This window comes from Gossypium hirsutum, chromosome A07 (assembly GCF_007990345.1).
Source record: "Gossypium hirsutum isolate 1008001.06 chromosome A07, Gossypium_hirsutum_v2.1, whole genome shotgun sequence".
NCBI lineage: Eukaryota > Viridiplantae > Streptophyta > Magnoliopsida > Malvales > Malvaceae > Gossypium > Gossypium hirsutum.
The window spans coordinates 679967-701968 of record NC_053430.1 but is presented as its reverse complement, the minus strand read 5'-3'; the positions used below and the strand labels follow the sequence as shown (position 1 = coordinate 701968).

At 31.4% G+C, this 22002-nt stretch overlaps 3 protein-coding genes and 1 non-coding gene across 6 annotated transcripts; 1 reads left to right on the top strand and 3 right to left on the bottom strand.

Annotated features, from left to right (window-relative positions):
- Positions 1-2728: 2728 nt before the first annotated feature.
- LOC107930862 (proline-rich receptor-like protein kinase PERK1) lies at positions 2729-6479 on the top strand. 2 transcript variants are annotated; one of them, XM_016862617.2, is made up of 9 exons: positions 2730-3584; positions 3920-4489; positions 4578-4664; positions 4751-4821; positions 4972-5048; positions 5125-5266; positions 5347-5508; positions 5587-5906; positions 6221-6479. In XM_016862617.2, the coding sequence occupies exons 1-8, from the start codon at positions 2876-2878 to the stop codon at positions 5899-5901; spliced, it is 2133 nt and encodes a 710-aa protein (XP_016718106.2). In that variant the 5' UTR covers positions 2730-2875; the 3' UTR covers positions 5902-5906; positions 6221-6479. The 2 variants fall into 2 exon arrangements, with proteins under 2 accessions (XP_040972993.1, XP_016718106.2); XM_041117059.1 differs by lacking the exon at positions 6221-6479 and having other exon boundaries at positions 2729-3584; positions 5587-6128.
- Positions 6480-7777: 1298 nt separating this feature from the next.
- Positions 7778-7883, bottom strand: LOC121203917 (small nucleolar RNA Z43). Its single transcript, XR_005898850.1, has one exon. It is a non-coding gene; the product is annotated as a small nucleolar RNA Z43 (small nucleolar RNA).
- A 1965-nt stretch (positions 7884-9848) lies between these two features.
- Positions 9849-14828, bottom strand: LOC107930872 (protein CONTINUOUS VASCULAR RING 1). The gene is made up of 7 exons (XM_016862632.2): positions 14456-14828; positions 13289-13341; positions 12401-12510; positions 11668-11835; positions 11440-11537; positions 10507-10633; positions 9849-10170 (listed from the first exon to the last, which is right to left on the bottom strand). Exons 1-7 carry the CDS (start codon positions 14594-14596, stop codon positions 10082-10084), a joined length of 786 nt encoding a protein of 261 aa, XP_016718121.1. The 5' UTR covers positions 14597-14828; the 3' UTR covers positions 9849-10081.
- A 2518-nt stretch (positions 14829-17346) lies between these two features.
- Positions 17347-21483, bottom strand: LOC107930776 (uncharacterized). Of its 2 annotated transcripts, XM_041117058.1 has the most exons (5): positions 20927-21483; positions 20612-20669; positions 19078-20526; positions 18804-18924; positions 17347-18216 (listed from the first exon to the last, which is right to left on the bottom strand). In XM_041117058.1, exons 3-5 carry the CDS (start codon positions 19870-19872, stop codon positions 17600-17602), a joined length of 1533 nt encoding a protein of 510 aa, XP_040972992.1. In that variant the 5' UTR covers positions 19873-20526; positions 20612-20669; positions 20927-21483; the 3' UTR covers positions 17347-17599. The 2 variants fall into 2 exon arrangements, with proteins under 2 accessions (XP_040972992.1, XP_040972991.1); XM_041117057.1 differs by lacking the exon at positions 20612-20669 and having other exon boundaries at positions 17352-18216; positions 20927-21464.
- Between the last annotated feature and the right edge of the window lie 519 nt (positions 21484-22002).

Sequence of the window (22002 nt, the reverse complement as noted above, 5' to 3'; positions counted from 1 at the left end):
AACGATTAGCTTTTAAATTTTTTATTGCTAATAATTTTTAAAAATTTTAAAGGGTAAACTACTCAGATAGTCACTTAAGTTTTAATATGTAAAATTTTTCTTTCCATTGTTCCATTGCGTGACCATGCGTTCTTATTGATTCAAAAAATTAATTTAAATGACTCATTTAGCTTGGTGAGGTTTAAAAGAAAAAAAAAATATTGATGAAAAAAATTAAGAGAAACTGAAGGTTAAATTTTGTTGAATCATCCAAAAAAGTTGTTAAAATTCAAGAAATGTTGATTTGAATCCCTCAACCAAATCCATATTTAAGCCTCTATGTAATTATATATATTTATGTCATTGTATAATAAATTTTATATATTTTCAAGCTTTTAAAATTATAATTTTTTTTAATTTGGACAGAATTAATAAAATGTGTAAATATTAAGGTTATATTTGTTGAATTTTTTAGAATCAGGAACAAAATGACAAAATGTGTAAAATATAACATTTCAATAACTTTAGTGACCATTATGTAACTTTCGAAAATTAGGTGCCAGAAATGTAATTTTAATCAAAAGTTCGGGACAATTAATGAAATTTACCCTTCATTATTAATATTAATGCATTTGTCCAAATCATTTAATACGATTAAAAATTTGGGTTAGTAGATTGATTTAGAATTTAAAAATAATCAAAAGCATAAGGTTGAGTTGTAGATTTTTTAAATGAAAAATTAGTAAAAGCAAGCTATTTTTTTTATATCCACAATTTATTAATTTCCTCTTTTGAATAACATACATGTAATTTCAAAATTTTATTTTAAAATAATTTCACAATATAGATAAATTAAAGTATATATCAAATTAACCAACTCGATTTTAGTGAAAGTTTTATGCTATCAAGTATCCAAATTCAACGTTCATCGTGCATAATTACGATACTTAAAGTTCATCATAAATGAATTTTATCTAATTTTTCATCCTGCTATATTTTTATATTAATTTTATTGTATGATATAATTGTTATATTTATAATAATAAAACTTTTAATATGTATAAAATTAAATTTCAAGGATTCAACGTGACAAAAATCATAAGTTAGCCCGTTATGTTCATACTCAACTATTATTTTTCATAATTTTGGATTATCAAATATTGATGCTCAAATTTTACTTTACACGATTATCAAGTATATAGTTATTATAGATGAGTTGTGTTCAAATATATTCAATAATTTATTCGATTATATTTTATATTATTTTTTAAATACATATAGAAATTCTTAAAGAAAAAAACTTGTGAAAATATGACTGCTGAGCAAGAGTTTTCATTTGATAGACGTTTGTTTTTCAAATGAAGCAAATTTGTTGCCAAACTTTAATTGAAGTGATGCCATGACGGTATGATTGGACTGTCATCATCTAATCCCATAAAATCTGCCAATCATTTATTTCATTATATTTTGTTCTTTTAACTATATCCATATTTTTATTGAGTTTTAATTTAATTGATATGTATAAAAGAACGTGAATCTGAGTACCTTAAAATATATCATCTTCTTATTTAAGGGTGAAGGTGGGACTATAGGTAATTTCTAAATTTTAGATATAAAAAAATAGATATTATAAAAATTTATAATAAAATCAATATTAAAAAATAAAAAAATATATTTTAGTATCATAAAATGTTTCCAATACAAGTTGCTTTAGACTGGGTACAAATAAAATAAAAATGTCAAATAGAATTTCAATAACCTATTTGACTCCATCCAAATTAGACCAATTTAGCTGTTTTTGATTGGTTCTTTGAATTTGAATTTTGATTGGATTAAATATTTAAAATTTAGTTAAAGGGTCAAAATATTTAATATTTATTTTTTTAAAGATTTTTTTTATATATATTGATGATGCTTCTTCATATCCAAATTTATAGAATTGAGGATTTGATTCTCATACTTTTTGAAAATCATTATTAAAGATTATCATTAAATTGTTAATACAAAATCAATAATTTAATAATTTATATACTAAATTAGATCAATTGAATTCCTTTTCATTATTTTGAATTTTCTTTGAACTTAGAATTGGATTGAATTGATTTGATTTAATTTAAAGGTTGAAATTTTGTGAATTTTATTATGTTTGGGTTTTCTATAAAATTTATATACAATTTTTTTTTAAACATTACAATCTAAAAGGAAGGAGATATTAATATCGGAATTTAAATTTTGAGATGCCAGCATAAAACTTTTAACTACAAATTATTTTGAAGTGTCGGCCAAAAAGTATCAATCATTATCAATACTAGATTTATGGCACATTCAATGATAAAATTAATTATCTAATAAATTTATAAAAAAATAATTTAAATACTAAATATGTCTTTACTTGAGATAATAAAATTGAGGGAATACAGTTGATAATATTTTAAGTTCAGATCTTATTTTAAATTGTATATAAAAAATAAAAAAAATTGAGAAATGAAAAAAGGGGGCAAAATGCAAATATTAAAGAAGTTTGGAATGCATAAATCACGGAGACAAAAATCATAATTTAAAAATTAGCGTAAACATAGATAGTGTAAGATAATATGTTATTTAATTTAAAACGCGTATTAGGCATCACTGATTTGTATGAAACTTCTACGTCATAAATCTATTTTTTAAAAAATACTGAATTACTGAAAATACTTTTATTAGTTTAATTATTATAAATATTATTTTCCTGCCATTTCTGTCGAAGTAAACCAATTTTCCCGGAAAAAAATATTTTATTTTTGTTCTTTCGCTCTTAAAAACACATTCCTTCTTTTAAACAAACACTGAAAAAGTTTTTTGTTTTTTGTTTATGTATTTTGTTTTGTCTTTTCATTTTGTTATATAGAATACAATAATGTCATCACCACCACCAGGGGGGACTCCGGCGCCGTCATCACCACCACCATCAACAAACACTACGTCTCCGCCGCCATCTTCAGCCGGAGCTCCGCCGCCGAGTAGTCCTCCTTCCCAATCGCCGCCATCCACCGCAAATCCGCCGCCAACTACCACTCCTTCCACACCATCACCAACCGCAGCAACTCCGCCGCCAACTAACACTCCTACACCACCACCAACCGCAGCAGCTCCGCCGCCAACTAGTCCTCCCTCCCCGCCATCTGGTACCCCATCTCCACCTCCAGCCACCCCATCAGCTCCTCCTCCTTCAAGCACCACTCCTTCCCCCTCCGCTTCATCGCCTCCTCCAACATCATCCGTATCCCCTCCACCTTCAGAAGCAGCATCTCCACCACCATCCTCTACCCCTTCTCTTACACCTCCTTCTACGTCAACTCCATCGCCACCTGCCCCGAGAAGTCCAGGTACTTCATCTCCACCACCACCTCCTTCGAGGAATTCAGGAACTCCATCTCCTCCGTCGCCACCGTCATCAAGCAGTGGTGTATCGACCGGACTGGTTATTGGTATAGCAATAGGGGGAGTGGCAATATTGTTGGTTTTGAGCTTGCTGTTTATATGTTGTCAAATGAAAAGGAGAAGAAGAAGAGACGACGGCGAAATTTACTACGCGCCGCCGCCTCCACCTCCTGGGCCTCCTAAAGGTCAGACTTTTTCCGTGGAATTATAGTAATTTTGATTCTAGTCAATTTCGGATTATCTCTAATTCAATCCGTTCCAGTTCGGGTCAGTTTTGATCATTTCGAGTTAAGATCACTTTGATATTTCTGGTAGTTTTTTGTGTCCGACCATTGCATGCAGGGATTATTTTGAATTATGATTTTGCAGGTGATTCCGAGTTACTTGGTTTTGGATTATCTACAATTTGAATCATTTTGTGTTTAGTTGATTAAGTTCCAAGTTAGTTTTAGATTCGGGTCAAATCGTTAGTTTTAGATTCGGGTCAAATCGGATTGTTGAAATATTTTTGTTCTTTCAGATCATCCACACGGTGGCCAACAATACCGGTGGCCACAAAATCCTCCACCGCGTGTCGATCAATACGGTGCAATTTTGCCTAACCCAACTCCGCCAGTTACGGCATGGAGACCACCATCTTCAGAAGATTCTCCTATGCCATCAATGCCACCACCTCCACCACCACCGCCTTTCATGAGCAGTAGTGGAGGTTCCGGTTCTAATAATTCAGGTTCCGAAAATCCACTTCCACCACCCTCCCCTGGCATTGCACTTGGTTTCACCAAGAGCAAGTTTACTTATGAGGAACTAGCAAGAGCAACAGATGGCTTCTCCGATGCAAACCTTCTTGGGCAAGGCGGTTTCGGGTACGTGCACAGAGGAGTTCTTCCAAACGGAACGGAAGTTGCAGTCAAGCAACTTAAGGCCGGAAGCGGACAAGGGGAAAGAGAATTCCAAGCAGAAGTCGAGATTATCAGCCGCGTTCATCACAAACATCTTGTTTCATTGGTCGGATACTGTATCTCCGGGACAACAAGAATGCTTGTTTATGAGTTTGTTCCGAACAACACATTGGAGTTTCACTTGCACGGTAAGACTGCCTTTTGACTGTATGCTACTTGATGTTTGAACCTTTCCGGTAAATACATCTAATACTGATTATCGAGTACTAATTGTAGGAAAAGGGAGACCTACAATGGATTGGCCAACAAGGATGATAATTGCTTTAGGATCTGCAAAAGGACTTGCATATCTTCATGAGGATTGTATGCTAATTGCCTCTCTCCCTTGTTTACTTGCTCTAGAAGTAAGATCTCGATCTTTTTCAGTAACAGATTTCATGGTTTTTCAGGTAATCCTAAGATCATTCATCGCGATATTAAGGCGGCTAATATTCTTTTAGATTTCAAGTTCGAGGCTAAGGTATCGGTTTCATTCGTTTTGATTTCTTGACATTGCTAAAGATTCAAACATGAATTAGATTATGTGTCGACCGTCCTACTTCACTCAAGCGAATATGCTTTTTTTTCTTGCTACTTCTTCATCGAGATAACGATAAACTTTGGTTTTCAGGTTGCTGATTTCGGACTTGCAAAGTTCTTTTCTGATGTCAACACTCATGTATCCACAAGAGTGATGGGTACTTTTGGGTAAGAAGACTTCATCCATTGTTGTTGCTTGGTTCACAAGAAAAGTGATTTTATGTTAGTATTCTCATTGTTCCAGGTATTTGGCTCCCGAGTATGCTTCAAGCGGAAAATTGACGGAAAAATCGGATGTTTTTTCTTTCGGGGTCATGCTGTTGGAGTTGATTAGCGGACACAGACCGGTTGGCTCGTCTTATGCCGAGGATAGTTTGGTCGAATGGGTTAGTTATTATTGCTCTGGACTGGTTTAAGCTTTTTAGGATCCTTTTTTATCGAGTAAACCTTATTTTGCCGATTGCAGGCTAGGCCATTGCTCTCAAGAGCATTAGATGATGGAAATTTCAACAATCTCGTCGATCCGAGGTTACAAAAGGAATATAACCACAACGAGATGGCTCGTATGGTTGCTTGTGCTGCTGCTTGCGTTCGACATTCAGCACGACGTCGACCACGAATGAGCCAGGTAAATGGGTCTAGAGCCACCACTCTTTACATTCCACTCATTATTTGCTTCTAACCCGTAACTTGCAACTGAGCACAGATCGTACGAGCTTTAGAAGGAGAATCGTCGTTATCAGATCTCAACGAAGGAATGCGACCGGGACAAAGCAATGTGTACAGTTCATATGGAGGAAGCTCAGACTACGATGCAAGCCACTACAACGAAGACATGAAAAGGCTCCGAAGGGCTGCATTAGGCTCGCTAGAATACGGTGCTAGTAGTGAGTACAGTGAACCGACCAGCGAGTACGGTTTATACCCTTCTGGCTCGACTGAAGGCCAAACTACTCGGGAAATTGAGACGGGAAGTACAAAGAAAAATAGCCAAAATCATAGCGGGAGCTCCACTTCTTGAAAATGGTAATACTATCTCTGTAAAGATTCCATTGCTATCAACAGTTTTTTTTTTTTCATACAGATTTTATTGGCGAATTGTTTGCAAATGAATGATATGTTTTTTTCATGAGATATCACCAAAATTTTTTACCTTTGAAATCACGGCTTTTACCATTGATTTGTAAGTATTATACTGCTAGTCATTTACATGAAAGTAAATAATGGATAACAGTCACTTTTGCTTGATTCTTTTACTTGTTGGTTAAATGTTAAAAATATCAATTGGATTTCTATTTTATTAAAATTGTGAAGTTGTTGTTTTCATTTATATTATCCAGATTGAGAATCGGTCAAGCTATTGCTATTGGTTTGAAGAGAGGATTAGGTCAATTGAACCGGATTGAAAAATTGATTGAGTTAGTCTTTTCTATTTTTTTAATTTTACAGTTTGATTAAATAAATTATTAAAAGTTTTGTAAAAGATATATTAAAAAATAAAAAATCAATTCAATATGTATTTTTAGCCAATTTAATCGGCCTGTACTGATTCGCACATCAACTGATTTTTAATCCAATTGATTAGTCTAGTTCGAACAATGATTATTCTTTAATAAATTTGTTTAATTAAATTGAACAATTTGACTGGTCTAGTCAAATTGAGAACCAAGCGCTGTGGAAGGCAACCAATGTTCATAAACCACCTAATTGATAATAGTTTGGTCAGTTCAGCCACCGAACCGATTTTCAAAACTAGATATCCAACTTTGATGGATAATGATTAATTTCTGAATTATGACATCAACATAAAACTTCAATCTAAAACTCATATCTATATTAATTCAAATTCAAATTTATTTTAGCATAACTTAAACCCAAATTATCAATTCAAATATTTAAACCCAAACTAATTCAATTTTATAAAGATCTTAATCCCAAACTTGAAATAATTAGAATTTATATTTACCTAATTTTAAAAAATTTCCTGTCAACAAAATTATTTAAATAATAAAATTGTGTAATGAGATATCAGTGATTAAGACAGATTTTATTTATTATGAATGATATTTTAGGCTCCTTGTTAGAATTAGATTAAAGATGGATCATCATGCTCAAATGAGTACATTTGACATTTTAAACTGAATTGTATATCTTAATCTACTCAAAATCCAAGAAATAAAATATTTGACTCTGTGATTTTTCAATGAAATGACGTGTGCTTAATCTAAAAAGAATACACATCATATAATTTAATCTTTTTACAATTTTATTTTACTTTTTTAACCGAAAAGTCAATAAAAAAAAACAAAATAACTTAAAAATATTATATTTTATTTTTCTTGTTGGCAAAATGATCAAGGAAAAATTAATTAACTACCAATATAGTTATTTTTATTAAATTCTTATTTTTTATATAATAGTTATTTTAATTTAATATGAAATCCTAGAAAAGGTTCTAATCGACATAGTATTCAAATAAAATCATCTCAAAGATGATTCCATAATTTCGATCTTAATGTTTGTTAATTAATTTAAACATTTATGGCCGTAAATATTATTATGCATGAAACTAATATTGAGCAATGAGATTGAGAAGCAAAAAGATCAGAAAATAATCACGTAGATCATCAGCTGAAAAGGAAATTATATAATCATCTAGAAAAACCTTTTTTTTTAAAAAAAATTATCGATGAGAATTTATAGGTAAATATTTTTTAAAAAGTGATGGGAAAGGGATAATCGGCCTCATAGAGAAGATTAGGCATTTCAACATGAAATAATTCAGACATATGCTTGTCATTAATAAAATATTTAATCATCGGCCGCTTTTCTTAGAAAATTATTAGTATGAAAAATTAATATAATTTGAAAAAGAAAATAATGAAGGAAAGAAAAGGGGACTCGGAATATGGGTGGTGATATAACAGGATGGTCGGCAACGGCTGTTGAAGAACAGCCGATTACGACGAACGAGACCTTTCACTGTTGAAATCGTCACCGTCCCTTTTTCGCAGCATAAATATTTGATTTTCAAAAAAAGAGGTAAAATTAAATAAATTTCAAAGCGGAGGAAGCCGATATAGGATATATGAGAGAACATAATCCATAGAAGAAGCACTCAATTAAAATGACAGTTTCCCGGGGAAAAAAAGGCAAAATTAAACAAATTTCAAAGTAGAGGAAACGGATCTAGATTATATGATGAGAACATAAACTACACAAGTAGAGCGCAGATCAAATTACAGATTTACAAAAGAAAAGGGACAAAATTAAACGAATTACAAAGCAGAGGTATGAAGATCGGAGAAACAGATGTAGGATATACGATTAGAACATAAACCCTAAAAGAAGAGAGGAGCTCAGAATCACGGTCGATGAACTCACTTTATGTCAATGGTTTATATGAGGGACATACTTGAATGTAAACTACTAGGGTTTTTGCGGGGATATTGGGATCCATGACCATGAGAAAAGGTATTAGGGTTTACTGGGATTTTCACTTAATGCGCCCACTTTCGACATTCTTTGCAATGGGCCTTAACCCAAGAAAGAAAACACTAGGCAAATGGGCTACGCGAAAGAAAAGGTTATTTATGGATAGAGTCATATTATGATTGTGTTTTTAAAAAAAATCCATATTTAAGATCGAATTTGTCCTGGTTTTATTTTTATTATTGTATTATAAAATATTTTAAAATTTTATACAAATATTTATATAATTAAATTTAAATATTATATTTTTATCATTTAATTTATAGATAAATATCAAAATTACACATGAACTCTGACTTAATGTGTAATTTTTATATATAAACTTTGATTTTGTGTTATATTACATAAAACTTTGATTTGATTCAATTCTCATAAACTATTAACACAATTATATAGTTTAACACAATTATCAATATACCATTTTATGCTTACATATTGCATACAAAATACAAGTAAATTAGTTTATTTATTTCTTTAAATGTGTATAAATGAATCAAAATTAAAATTTCATCTAAACATTTAAATCAATAAAAGTTTCTCATGTATAACAATATCAAATTAAAATTTAAGGATAAATCTCAAAATTATAAATGAATTTTGATTTAACGTGCAATTATATGTATGAACTTTAATTTGGTGCAATTATATACGTGAAGCTATAATTGTGGTTCAGATATATATTTGAAATTTGACTTAATTATACATATTTAAATAAATAAATATATTAATTTATTTTTATATTAGATAAATATAATTGTTTAATAATGCAATATATAAACATAAAATGATCTTATATCAATATTTTTTTTAATAATTTACAAGAATTGGATCAAACCAAAATTTCATGTATAAAATTACACAAAATCAAAGTTCATAACCATAGTTCATATATAATTTTTAGGATTTATCACCAAAATTTATGTACCAAAATTTATGTATAATTTTAAGGTTTGAACTTAAATTTAAATTTAGATTTAATCTGATCAACAAAAGGTTAGAATCATTTTATCCAAACTTGGACTTAGGGCTGACAAAAGAACCCATTTGAACAGGCATTTGGGTGATTTTGATTCATAAGTTGAAAAATTGCAGTTACCTAAACCGAACAAAATTATCATTTATTTAATGTATATTAATTTTAATTTTTTATGACGTTAAATAAAAGTCTTCAATTTTTTTATCTACTTATAAAATAATTATTTATGAAAAAATATAGAAAAATTATCAAATACAATCCGAAAATCATAAAACAAATCCATTTTATCAAAATAAAATCCAAAAATCCCAAACTCAAAATTAAATTAATAAAAATGAATCAAAATTATCACGGACAATTTGAAAAATCCAAAACCCTATAGACCGAACCAAAGTCAACCCTACGTAAACCAGGCCTCCACATCTACACTTGAAAAAACAAACAGTTTTTACATTCTATGCTCAAGTAACAACATTTGGGGGGAAAGATGAACCCCGCAATTATCAACAAACTTAACACTTTGAAAGCAAACGGTTTTTACATTTCTATGCAAGCAAGCTAAATTACAGATGCCACCAGAACCAGACACTACCATTACAAATTTTTATAATCTAATTCCGAATCCTGCATTATTGAGACATATTGATTGCATGGTCGGTCCGATGACTGAAGTCCAAAACTAAAAAAGTGAAATAAATAAACAACGACAACTCTACAACTGTTACCTTATATCTCAGCTTCTCTCAGGTCTGCTTCTTTCCAATTGAGTATCTAGTGTTGATAGGATCTGAGGCATTGACATTCCCCCAGATATAACAATTTCTGCAATGGGAGAAAGAGCGAGATATAAGTTTAAACTCGAAACAAACTCGAGATATAACAAGCTCGTGTACATGATTTATATGTTCAAACTCGATACAAAATTTTTGGGTATAGTAGTAATTTAATATCATAATATTAGAACTTGGCTCAAGAATGATCAAATCAAATTAGAGTTTTTTTCAAGTCGAACTTGAATAGCTTACGAGCACGGTGTCTCATTTAAACCCCGAGTTAGGAGGTCTATGCAGTAACTCCTCTCATTCCTACCCCACCCAGCCCCTTCCTTTTTTTCCTTGCATTTGTAATAATGACAACAAAAGAAGTTGAATGCCTCACCAATTCCTTCACGGACTGACAGATTCAGTCTGATAACATCCTTGGTGTTGATGAGGAATATATCACCAAGGTAAAGATGATTCGTGGGAACAAACACACAGCATAGCTCTTCTTCACCAGCGTCACTCTGCATTTAAAAAAAAAAAAGAATAAAACGGCATCCTTGATTTCACGTTACCTGGTTTGTCTTAAACCCTACTGGAATAATCAATATTTAAAACGCTAGCAACCAAATTTAGAAGTTCAGACACCAAGCAACAAGCAGTCTTTTGGAACAACAATCCTGTAGAAGCGAGCTGGGCAACAAGCAGTCTCAATGAACATGCAAACATGCATGCCAGAAAAATATGGGATGGCAAAAAAACCCGAATCTGACGGGTTCCAACTTGAACCAACCTGTTAGGATTAGAGTTTTTTTGGAAAATCAGGTTTGAGTGGGTCAGGTTGGGTGAAAATAGAAAATTAGTCAGGTTTGGTTTTAGGTAAACCCGCTCCATCCTGTCCTGAGATATTTACAAAAATTCTCCTAATATTTATTAAGTTTTTGCTTTCAATAAATAAATAAATATTAAGTTTAAACTACAAATAAATAAATCTTATTTGCTTCAAAATTAAAAAATAAAACAATTAAAATGTAATATTTTTATTTTCTTCAAAATAAAAATAAAACTATAAAATAAAATTCAAGTCAGTTGGACTCGGGAGTCGGGTCTCCTATTAAATTTCAAATTCAAGGCAGATTTTTTTTTTCTTAAGAATCAGGATCCGGTAGGATTCAAGCTGAATTGATTAAGCTTCGGGTCAAGGTCAGGTCAGGGTCAGGGCCAGGGCGAGCAAAAATCCGCTCCACCCTGTTACGATCTCATGAGAAAAAGAAGAAAAAAACAGGGCAAGCCAAAATGATAATTTAGGAAGAAAACTTTATTTGCTTACCTGCAGAGTAACAGATGAAGTGATGAAGGCAAATGCATATTCACCGATACGTGGGTGCCTTATAATGGCTACTTCCTTGAAGGCTTGTGTGTTCTGATCTGAAATAGTAAAAGAAGTGAATGAAAAGACTGATGTAGCATATGGATTGTCACTACATGGATCAATTTGAATAATATGACCAGCTAAACTAATTTACTTCATGTGGAAGAAAACCAACATAGTGCATACCTGGTGATATAGCAGAACTGATCTGCTTGGATGCATTGTAGATGTGACGAACAAATGGCATCCGCTTGATAAACCACTCACCAAGGCCCAGGACAGATGCGCCCAACCAAGATGACATGAATACGCCAACCAAGAAGATGAATGTAATAGAAGTTACAAAGCCGAGACCTATCCAGGAAATAAAAGGAGGACATAGCCTTAGAAAAAGAAAACATGTTTACGAACTCCATGATCCAATTGGGGGGGGGGAAGAATAAAAGACTCAACAATTGGTAAAAGTACCATGGAGGCCCTTGTACTAAGATTCAAACTGCATTTTGCCCCCTCAACTAAAGATGGGCAAATTAGTCTCTATACGTTATGTTAAAGAGCAAACCAATTCTTCTGTTAAAAATTCCAGCAACTTTTACTGTTAAAAACTGGTCCTTGTATGTCAGCATGAGCTACACATAGCATGCCAAGTGTAACTGTTTGGTTATTCCATCAGCCACACAAGTTTTTAACAGTATAAATGGATGAAATTTTTAACAAAAAGGACCAGTTTGCTCTTTGATCTAACATATAGGGACTAATTTGCCTATTTTTTGAGTAAAGGGGGCAAAATGCAATCTAACTCCTAGTACAGGGGCCTCCATGGTACTTTTACCCTCGACAATTATGAAATAAGTTCAACGCACTTGCTGGAAGTTAAAAAGAAAAAGCTTTTTAGGTGCTAACTGCCTGAGATGCTCACCAAATATATCAATTCCGAGTTGAGCATAAATTGGAGAGAAAAAGCCATCCACAAAGTGAATAAACCACCATGTTATGTAGAAAGTGATTGCTATAGGAAACAAAATGACGCTGCAAAATAAAAAATGGTTCAGTAGCTGCTATAACAGTTTCATGAATGACAATAGAAACTCCATACACATTTTCTTGGAATCAGAAACCAATGCTACTAAGTTTTGGAGTTCATCAAATAAAAGTTAGCACAAATTCATAGCGGAAAGAACAAACATTTTGTAAGATGATAGAGAAGTAGGGAATCTCAAGACAAGCATCCATTTCATGAGAAGATTGCGACAAGAGAAAAGTGGAAACAAGAAAAAAAAATTAAAAGAACATGCCAGGCTGGTCAATGATCAAACATGTTATCTCTATTTCAAATTTCATATCAAGCTTCCACCGTTACTCTCCCAAAGAATTCATTGTAAATGAGGATATTTATTATAATTATATGGTGACTGAATGCATCCCAACCATTCTAGTGAAATACTATTTTCCACCAAGCACTTTGCCTAGAAAATAGCTGAATAATTGTGAAAAATTTCAAGGTATTTAGAATTATCTCTCATTCAAGAATTAATAGCTCCAAAGTTCTAAAATTTACAGTACTCAAAATTAGAGGTAAAATCTACAAAGATATTTACATATGATACATTAGTGAAAGTATTTTCACTAATTATCAAGGATATGAAACAAAGAAGTTGAATTGGAGGTTTGTGTTGATCCCTTTTTTCCTTTGTAAGAAGATGGTAATAGCACCATCCAAATCATTTTCATACATATGACCATTGTAGAAACATCCATCATATGAGTCCATAAAGCTAAAGAAAGGAGATGAAAGAATGCCAGTTACCATCCTGTCATGAACTTCTTTGAAGCCCAGCTCTGGACAATTTTGTAAAAGGTCTGCATAAAACAAAGCTTGTAAGGCAAATTTTCAGAGTAAAAAACAAAAGTGTGCTCGTTACAAGAAAACACAGACAAACATAAGCATAGAATTCCCATACAGGCAACATAATAAAACCATTTCTTTTGAAAGATCATCAATATCCCACTCCACAAACCAGAAAGAAATAATGTCATTGTGTCTCATAAGCGGAGGGGAGACATCAAATTCAAGCCTATAGTTCTATACCCTAAATTTGTTCAAGGGAATTTACGAAAAGGAATCATATACCTTCTGTTGTGGGCCTTAACATTCTTTACACAGCACTTTAAGCTATCAAAAATAAATCACAGATACATTGAAAGCCTCTAAAACGGATAAAGCAATCATTTGTTACAAATTTTGTATGAAATTCTATCAACCATCAGCTCAGTTATACATATCCTAAATGGTCTTATCTTCTGATAACAATTTTACAAGAAAACAAAAGGGAAAACTATTTCCTTAATTTTTAATAGCTCCAGTATATTTATGCAACTTCCTACATCAAAAATACCAAGTCAAACACAATTAAAACAGTTCCAATTTCCATACCTCTTCTAATATCAATAATTTCCAGCTTAAATAGGAATTTGAACCATCTAATTTCTCTATATTAAATCGCATTAAGCTCTATTCCATGAGTATTAATTTATAAAATTCAAATCAAATCTTACAACTACTAACCAAAAACAGCTGCAAACCAAGTCAAATTGAATTAAATCACAAAGGTAACTCCAATTAACAACAAAACAAAGGAAAAACCATTTCCTCATATTTTAATAGCTCCAGTATATTATGCAACTTCCTACATCAAAAAACCAAGTCAAAACACAAGTAAAACAGTTCAAATTTCCATACCTCTTCTAATATCAATAGTTTCCAGCTCGAATATGAATTTGAAACATCTAATTTTTCCACTATTGAATCGCATTAAGCTCTATTGCACGAGTATTATTAATTTATAAAATTCAAATCAAATCTTACAACCACTAACCAAAAAAAGCTGCAAACCAAGTCAAATCGAATTGAATCACAACGTTGACTCCAATTAGGAACAAAAAATCGAGAAAAAAGGAAATGAAAGAAAAATACCTCACGCCCGGCATGATGCGAAGAAGAGGAAGACGAAGAAGAAGAAGCTTTGGAGGAATCATCGTCTACGGATTCAGCCACCGGAATTAGAAGCTCACGATCTCTACTCGCCGTCATCGCCGCCGATTTATCATCTCCCATCACCAGAAAAAACGCGGCTACCAATATCCTTATTAAAGGATCCCAAAACACTCGCTTCGGCCGTGTCTCTCAACTCACCGTTTACCGGTCAAAGGAAGAAGAAACAAGAAAGGAATTTTCTAAAAAATAACCAAAAATTTTCAAATATTAGCTTTTGAGATTAGAGACGACTCTTTTGAATCTGCTGCTTCGTCAATTTGACAGTTAGGCTGACTTTTGTAAATTTGTTTCTGCGTTAATTTCACCAAAAGTCCTTAATTTATTTCAAATATTTTAAATTAGTCTCTAAACTTCATCAGTTTCCAATTAGATCTCAAAGTTACATCAATAAGACACGTCACTTTAAACATTTAATAAAATTTAGAAAGATATTATAAATTTTATTACATCAAATCCAGATTATCTATACAATATAAATACGGGTTTATAATTGACATATAATAAATTTAATCTCTAATATTTATCATTTTTGTATATTAAGTTTTTTTAGATAATTTTATTCGTTAATCTTTAAAATGAAGTCAATTTATTTTTTTAGAGAAAAATTAATGTTAAAATTTTAACGAATTAAGGTGACAACTTGCATGGTTGTAGCTTGTAAACATGTATTTCATAAAAAAAAACATAAGATTTCATTAAAAAAACAAGAGTTTATATGTATTGAATTATTATGCCGGTTATCATATTAGTGCCGTTAAAATTTTAATAATTCAATCAAATTTTCTACCCAAAACAAAGCAATTCGAATAAAATTGAAGGTTAAGAGCCAAAATTATTTAAAAAATAAGATCAAAATAAATTAAATATTAAGAGATAAACTTATCATTATACATTTATAATTTAATCTATATTTTATATACCCATAATGTATATGAGCTCACATTTTACGCTCAAACTAATAGTTAAGCTAATAAAAGAATCAAATTATTATAATATTGATTTTTGATGGTTGAATTAGAATTTTTAAAATTTAGGATTCATTTAAAATTTGAATAATAGTTTAAAGTTATTTGGTAAAAATAACCTTTTCTATCATTTAATTTTTAAATTTAATTATATAAAATATTAAGGGATGGGGTCGGACTTGTGGCTCTGATTATTCAAAGCTCATCATTTTGTATTTTTGGGTAAATTTCACTTAAAGTCATTAAAATATTATTAAATTTATGTTTTGATCACTCAACTTCAAAAGTTACAAAATGATTACTAAATTATTCGAAAGTTTTCATTTACGTCACTAGGTTGTTAAAATTTTTACTCTACAACATTCTCCATTTGCATCGCTTACACTAATCGGAAGCTTTTTTTCTCTTATTCTTTTACAGTTCAGTTTTATTTCATGAAACAATTTTGAACTTCGTCAAGAATATGCGAACTAAAATCTAAATAGTTTTCTTATTCGATCTTTGACACTGTTCGTTAAATCAACTTAGATTTAATGTATGTTTTTCTATTTGTTGATGAGTACTGATCCACTATAACAATCGCCGAATTATCCCTTGGAGCTTGATAGCAAGACTTTAGAAAAGAAAAACTTAAAGCTTGGTAACTTAAATAAAAACTTTTGAATAATTCAATGATCCATTTTATAACTTTTTAAAATTAAGTGACCAAAATGTAAACCTGCAAATCGTTTAATGCTTTTAGTGGAATTTACCCTATGTTTTTCAATAGCGCGTGATCTTTATATTCCAGAAAAATATAATATAATTAATTGATATTATATTATTTACCCACATAAAATGAAAATGGAAATACTTTTTGTTTTTGTTTTTTTCCTAATGGGTTTGATTTTTATTTTTTCAATAGCGTGTGATCTTTATATTCTAGAAAAATAAAATAAAATAAATTGTAATTACATTATTTACCCAATAGAAAATGAAAAATAATACTTTTTTTTTCCTAATGGGTTTGATTTTTTTTTCAGTAGCTTTGATTAAATCATGAGTAAATTTATCTACAAAAATTTTTGTTAATATTAGATTAAGACATACTTACGATGTAGTTAAAAATATTTACATAGTAAATATGTTATAATCTAATGTTTAATTTCATTACCATTTAATTAAATTACTCAATTAACTCGTGATATAAGCTTAATCAAATGCTTAATATATAGTATAAATAAATTAACAACACATAAAATTTAGAATTGCATGAAATTCAAGTTTGATACTCACAAATTTTCAAAAAAGAAAAATTTGGTACCATCAAAAACATAAAATTGAAATCATAATCTAAATGCCTCACATTTGAAAAGCTCGAGTTTTATTATGCATGATTATCGTATGTAATATCTAATCTTATCATGCATAGCTGTTATATTACTAATGGCAAGATAATTAGATAATTTTTAAAATTAGCATAATAGTAACTTTAACCCTTAACATTTATACTTTGTGTAATTTGACATTTTGTTTTTGCACTTTTACTTTTATTTGCGACATTGAAAGCTAGTTTTAAAAGCATGAGAAAAGATAAAAATTATCTTTCATTTTTGGTATATTATTGTCGCTAAATCAAATTTAGTTGATGATTTTTTTTAGCTTTTTATGTGAAAAAGTTATAAAAAGCAAATAAAAAAAATTACGCAGTGTGTATATGTTCAAGAGCTAAATTTTTAGAATCAATACTATATTAACACAATGTATAAATGTTGAGTATTAAAGTTGTTATTATGCTAATTTCAAAAACAACCATGTCATTTTTCCGTAAGTATTTAGCAATTGATGATCAAAAAAGAAAAATCCGAATAATTAGATAACTATTTTATAACTTTTTATAATTAAATTACTAGAAAAATAATTTAATAATAGGTGAGTGACTATAAATATAATTTACCCTAAACGAATTTACAATTATCAACTAAAGCAACTTTATTTACAATTGTTGTATCGCTCACGTCCATGTTGTAACAGGCTTTCCGAACAATATTATTATTTTTAAAGTTTGAACTCGTATTCTCTTGTTAAAAGTGTAACCGAACTCGGTTTCTGCTGAAACTTAGGCATAAATCTCCTCGATTAACCCATTCAATAATTGCTTCTCTATTTCATCCACTACTTGTATCGTGTCATTCACAGTAAACCCTTTCTTCCAACCCAAGTCCCATATTCCACTTAAAGCTTCCTTGTGCTTTAAGTCTCTTTCAAGCATTGAATAAAGACTACCAGCAAGGTAGTCTTCACCAGCTACTTCACTATAGTTTCTCAATGCCTCAACCTGATCACAAGTTTCCCTTAACAAATGGTCTAGAGAGATATGAGTTTTGGCATTTCTGACCACGGATGATAACGGAGGGTGAACCAGTTGAGAATCGGGAAAGCTTATTCTTCGAACAATTTCATTTGCGCAGTCTAAGAAAAGTCTTCTGTTGGCATCTGTGAATTCGTTGATGTCGAATTTTGGTGAAGTTGTAGGAAGATTCACATGAAGATAAAAAAGATAGTCAGCGTGATTGAGGAAAGCCGGACTGCTCAATAGAAGTGCTTTTAGTTTGGCCCCTCTAGTGAAGCTTTCGTTGTCAGTTTCATTTGGACCGATACATTTTCGGTTGTTTTGATAATCAGTAGTCACCAGGGTAATGTCACAAACGGAATCCTCGCTGTTATCACGACATTCTGAGAAAAGGAAACAAAGAATTTGTTAGGTGAGTATCAACATTCTACGCACAGTTCAATCGGTAAAAATATAATGGAGGTCCCTATACTAGGAGTCAGAATACATTTTACCACCCCTTACTCAAAAAATGGGCAAATTAATCTCTATACATTACTGATCATTTCTGTTTAAAATTTTATCTATTCTATTCTTAAAAACGGGTATGGCTAACATCATGTTGACATGCACAAACCAATTTTTAGCAAGACAAATAGATGAAATTTTTAATAAAATGACTAGTTTACTCTTTGATCTAACATACATGAACTAATTTGTTCATTTTTTTAGTAAAAGAGACAAAATGTTATTTGACTCCTAATATAAAGTACCCAGTTCAGTATCTAAACATATATCACCTAAATGTACGTCATGTTCTCGAGTTTGTCCCAAGTATCGAATAAAAATTAGGAACTCTCAGCATATTACATGCATCTAAATCGGAAAATGCATTTTGTATACATTTACGAATCTAATACAGCCACACAGCAGCTGACTAATGTCGCATACATCAATTTACTATACTAAAATTTCTATCCTCCATTGTTACCTCCAATCATAATATCAGTTTCAATGCTATATTGTTCGAAAACTGTATCGCTTTCTGATATAAGATCAATCTTCTTTCCTTCCGAAACAATACCATCTCCATTGTGTTCTAATATCTCGTTCTGCATAAAAGATAAACTGCATTTAGTTTTCAATCTTCATTTCGGGTTTTCATAGCTTAATGAATGTAGCATAGGCATTTCAAGTCCAGTATGCTGATATGCCGTTTAACAAAAGAATTATAAATACAGAAAGTAAACTTATAAAGAACTCACAGTTATTTTAGCCATTTTCATCTTGTTCACTCCCTTTTTCCGATCATTTGGAGCACGGACTACAGTTTGTGATCTGCGTTGATGAGACATTTTATTATTTGTAACATTTGATCCATTTTCAAGCTTACCAGACTTTGGAGGGGTAACCTTAGCTTCATCTTTAGACCTCAATAAATTCTTTGCCTTTGCAACCTCCTTGTTAACTGGTTTCGGTATCTTTTTGGTTTTCTTGTGAGTAGCCTCTTTTTTGAGCAATGGCACGGTTATGGGCCCTGAAGTTTTTGTCTTCATAGATAGCTTCTCTTTAGCTTTTACGTCGCTTTTCACTGGTTTGGCCTCTTTCTCTTTGCTTTCTTTAGCACCTTCCCTCGAGCTAATGGAAGGAGGCTGCACTTTTCTGAGCATAGTATCAGTGTTTAAGCTACGACCCTCGTGAAACCATGGCACGAACTTTTCTTCTGTTTGCAAGTGTGGACTGTATCGAGGTTTTATAAGTACGATTGGAGGACTATCATTGATCAACTTCTGTTCTGGAAAGAAATCACTCCATTGATGGGAATCATACTTGATCTCTTTGATGAAGTTGCTTTTCAATAGTCCTTTAAAATGCATGGCCTCGTGAATGTCCATTGTTCGCCTATCTAGATCTTCCTTCTGGAAAACAAATCGAGACTTCCTCACTTTTGGCCTATTGATTTCAAACATATGCTTCTGTCTATCCAAAATCTTGTTACACTCCACTTCCTTGCACGAATTTGTCTGCAGTGGTCTCGAAGGCATTTGTTCTAGTCCCATAAGCTTCGCAATCAAACTTGGGCCTTTTTCAGTACGGACGGTTGAAGATTAACTCGAGCTTGTAGACGGGATACCTGGATATCTTCCACTTAAGCATCTCATTTCTTCAACATTTGGCAATAGATTTTGCTTAGCTAGACTATACGTAATCACTTTCCTATGCTCCTCAACACAATCTCTCGAAGAACCATCAACGGAAAGCCTCGGATTTTGGTTTTCAGTTCGATAATCCCATTCTCTAACCAGACTCAAATTCGGCTCGTTTCTCACCCTATCCCATTTTGCCATATAATGAGAAGCTTCTTGCAATTTCCCAAGCACATGCAATGAATCTTGCAAATCAAGTGCTCCTTTCAACAAATCTTTAGCTACATCTCTCGAATTCGTATCATACCAAAGCCGTTTCGAACATGAATCAATCACATTATTTAGCTTGTGAGCTCTCCTTGAAACCTCCAAGAGTTGACAAGAAGTCCCCTTTGTCGATCGGTTCTTCGTTTTTTGCCGGCATTCGTCAGTTTTATTACGCACCATCGTGTCGGTTGAACCGGTTTTCGACCTTCTAATTGTTCTACTCTCTACAACTCCTTTTGGATCATCACATGTAACAAATGATCTATAAACAATTGATCTTAAACTCTCTTGAGGCATATTCTGTAAACCCAAAAAACAAATATATTCATTAACTCAGATACTTACAAATATACACAAAAATAAAACGCCAAATCCACTTGCTTACATGCTCTTCAATGTTCTAATCAAAGACATGATCATCTAAAAACCGACAAAACCAAACTCTGTTTCAGTGAAAAAAAACAACATAAACGCAAAAAAAAAAAAAAACATTAATCAGTTCTTGTCTGCTGCGCTAATAAACAAAAAGCATTGCCATTTACAAAAAAATGGAGAAAAAAAAGTATTTTCAGTACTTAATTGAACAAGAACCAAAAATGGCCACAAAATTACCCAAAAAAAGCAAAAAGAAGAAGATCATGATGAGAAAATGGATGTAAAAATGAAAAGCATAAAAAACCCAAGAATTTATGGTGCTTACCTGTTGCAAATGAACTAGCAGAGCTTCAGATCCAAAGCCAAAAAAAAAAAATGTTTATTTGATTGGTTTACTTATTGGGGATAATGAAAATTTTGGACCTTTTGAAAAAAGTGAGCAAATTTAGAGCATGCAAAAGCTTTAAACTTTATTTAAAACAGTTACCAAATGAAGGAATTAAAGCTTTGAAATTTTTTAATTTACATCATTTACCAAATTTGTTTAATTTTTTTACCACTATTAGTACATTTTTGCATTAAGGTTTAAGCTTTTAGTGGAAATCATGAGTATGGTGTTGATGGTAAAGGGAAAAAAAGGAAGAACAAAGGGAAAAAAAAAAAGGCATTATGAACAACCACTTGCAGATCCATGTCTAAATCACCTTTCACTATCAAATTATGAATTAAATGAACTTTTTAATTGATAAAGAGTTTTAAAAAAATTTCCTGTCTGGGTTTTTGCAGTAAAGTAGGTAAAAATGATCAAAAGCTGAAAATTTGAACAGTTTAAATGCATTCACAAGATTCCTGCAATGTATGTATGTATGTGTATATTTAGTTTTTGTAGACTGATACTGCTTTTGGTGCCTATCATAAATGTAATTGAATCTTCATTTTCCCAGCTCTTCTTTTGGCCGGTTGCTGGGAAATATTACGATAGAGGCCACTAAATTAAGAGTTCAATTGCTTTTTACTCCTTTTACTTAAAAAAATAGATGAAATAATATATATTAAATTAAAGAGTAAATTGACTTTTCTGTTAAAAAATATATCCATTTTTAACAGATATACAAAGCTAATACTTTTACCGCTGCTTGCACATGTAAAGGTTTAATTAATGCTTTGAATTTGAAAACCTTTTTACTCAAGCTAGAAAGGTAAAACCACTTCTGTAGCCTTTTTCAATTTTGACATTTTGTCACTTTAAAAAATTAGCATAATTTAATCGTTAATTTTTTTCATTAATTGTAAATATTTTTTATTAGTATAATAATAAATCCTATTAATTAACAAGTAATATTTATACATTCCGTTAACATTTACATAGAATATATAAATATTAAGAGTTACATTTGTTAT

Coding starts and splice junctions, on each gene's coding strand:
- LOC107930862 (XM_016862617.2), top strand. CDS start 2,876: ATGTCATCACCACCACCAGGGGGGACTCCGGCGCCGTCATCACCACCA. Junction 4,665..4,750: donor TGCATATCTTCATGAGGATT/GTATGCTAATTG, acceptor ATGGTTTTTCAG/GTAATCCTAAGATCATTCAT. Junction 4,822..4,971: donor ATTTCAAGTTCGAGGCTAAG/GTATCGGTTTCA, acceptor TTTGGTTTTCAG/GTTGCTGATTTCGGACTTGC.
- LOC107930872 (XM_016862632.2), bottom strand. CDS start 14,596: ATGGGAGATGATAAATCGGCGGCGATGACGGCGAGTAGAGATCGTGAG. Junction 12,511..13,288: donor AAGAAGTTCATGACAGGATG/GTAACTGGCATT, acceptor TTTATTTTGCAG/CGTCATTTTGTTTCCTATAG. Junction 10,171..10,506: donor GTCAGTCCGTGAAGGAATTG/GTGAGGCATTCA, acceptor CTCCCATTGCAG/AAATTGTTATATCTGGGGGA.
- LOC107930776 (XM_041117058.1), bottom strand. CDS start 19,872: ATGGGACTAGAACAAATGCCTTCGAGACCACTGCAGACAAATTCGTGC. Junction 18,925..19,077: donor TGAAAATGGCTAAAATAACT/GTGAGTTCTTTA, acceptor TCTTTTATGCAG/AACGAGATATTAGAACACAA. Junction 18,217..18,803: donor AACTGATATTATGATTGGAG/GTAACAATGGAG, acceptor TCCTTTTCTCAG/AATGTCGTGATAACAGCGAG.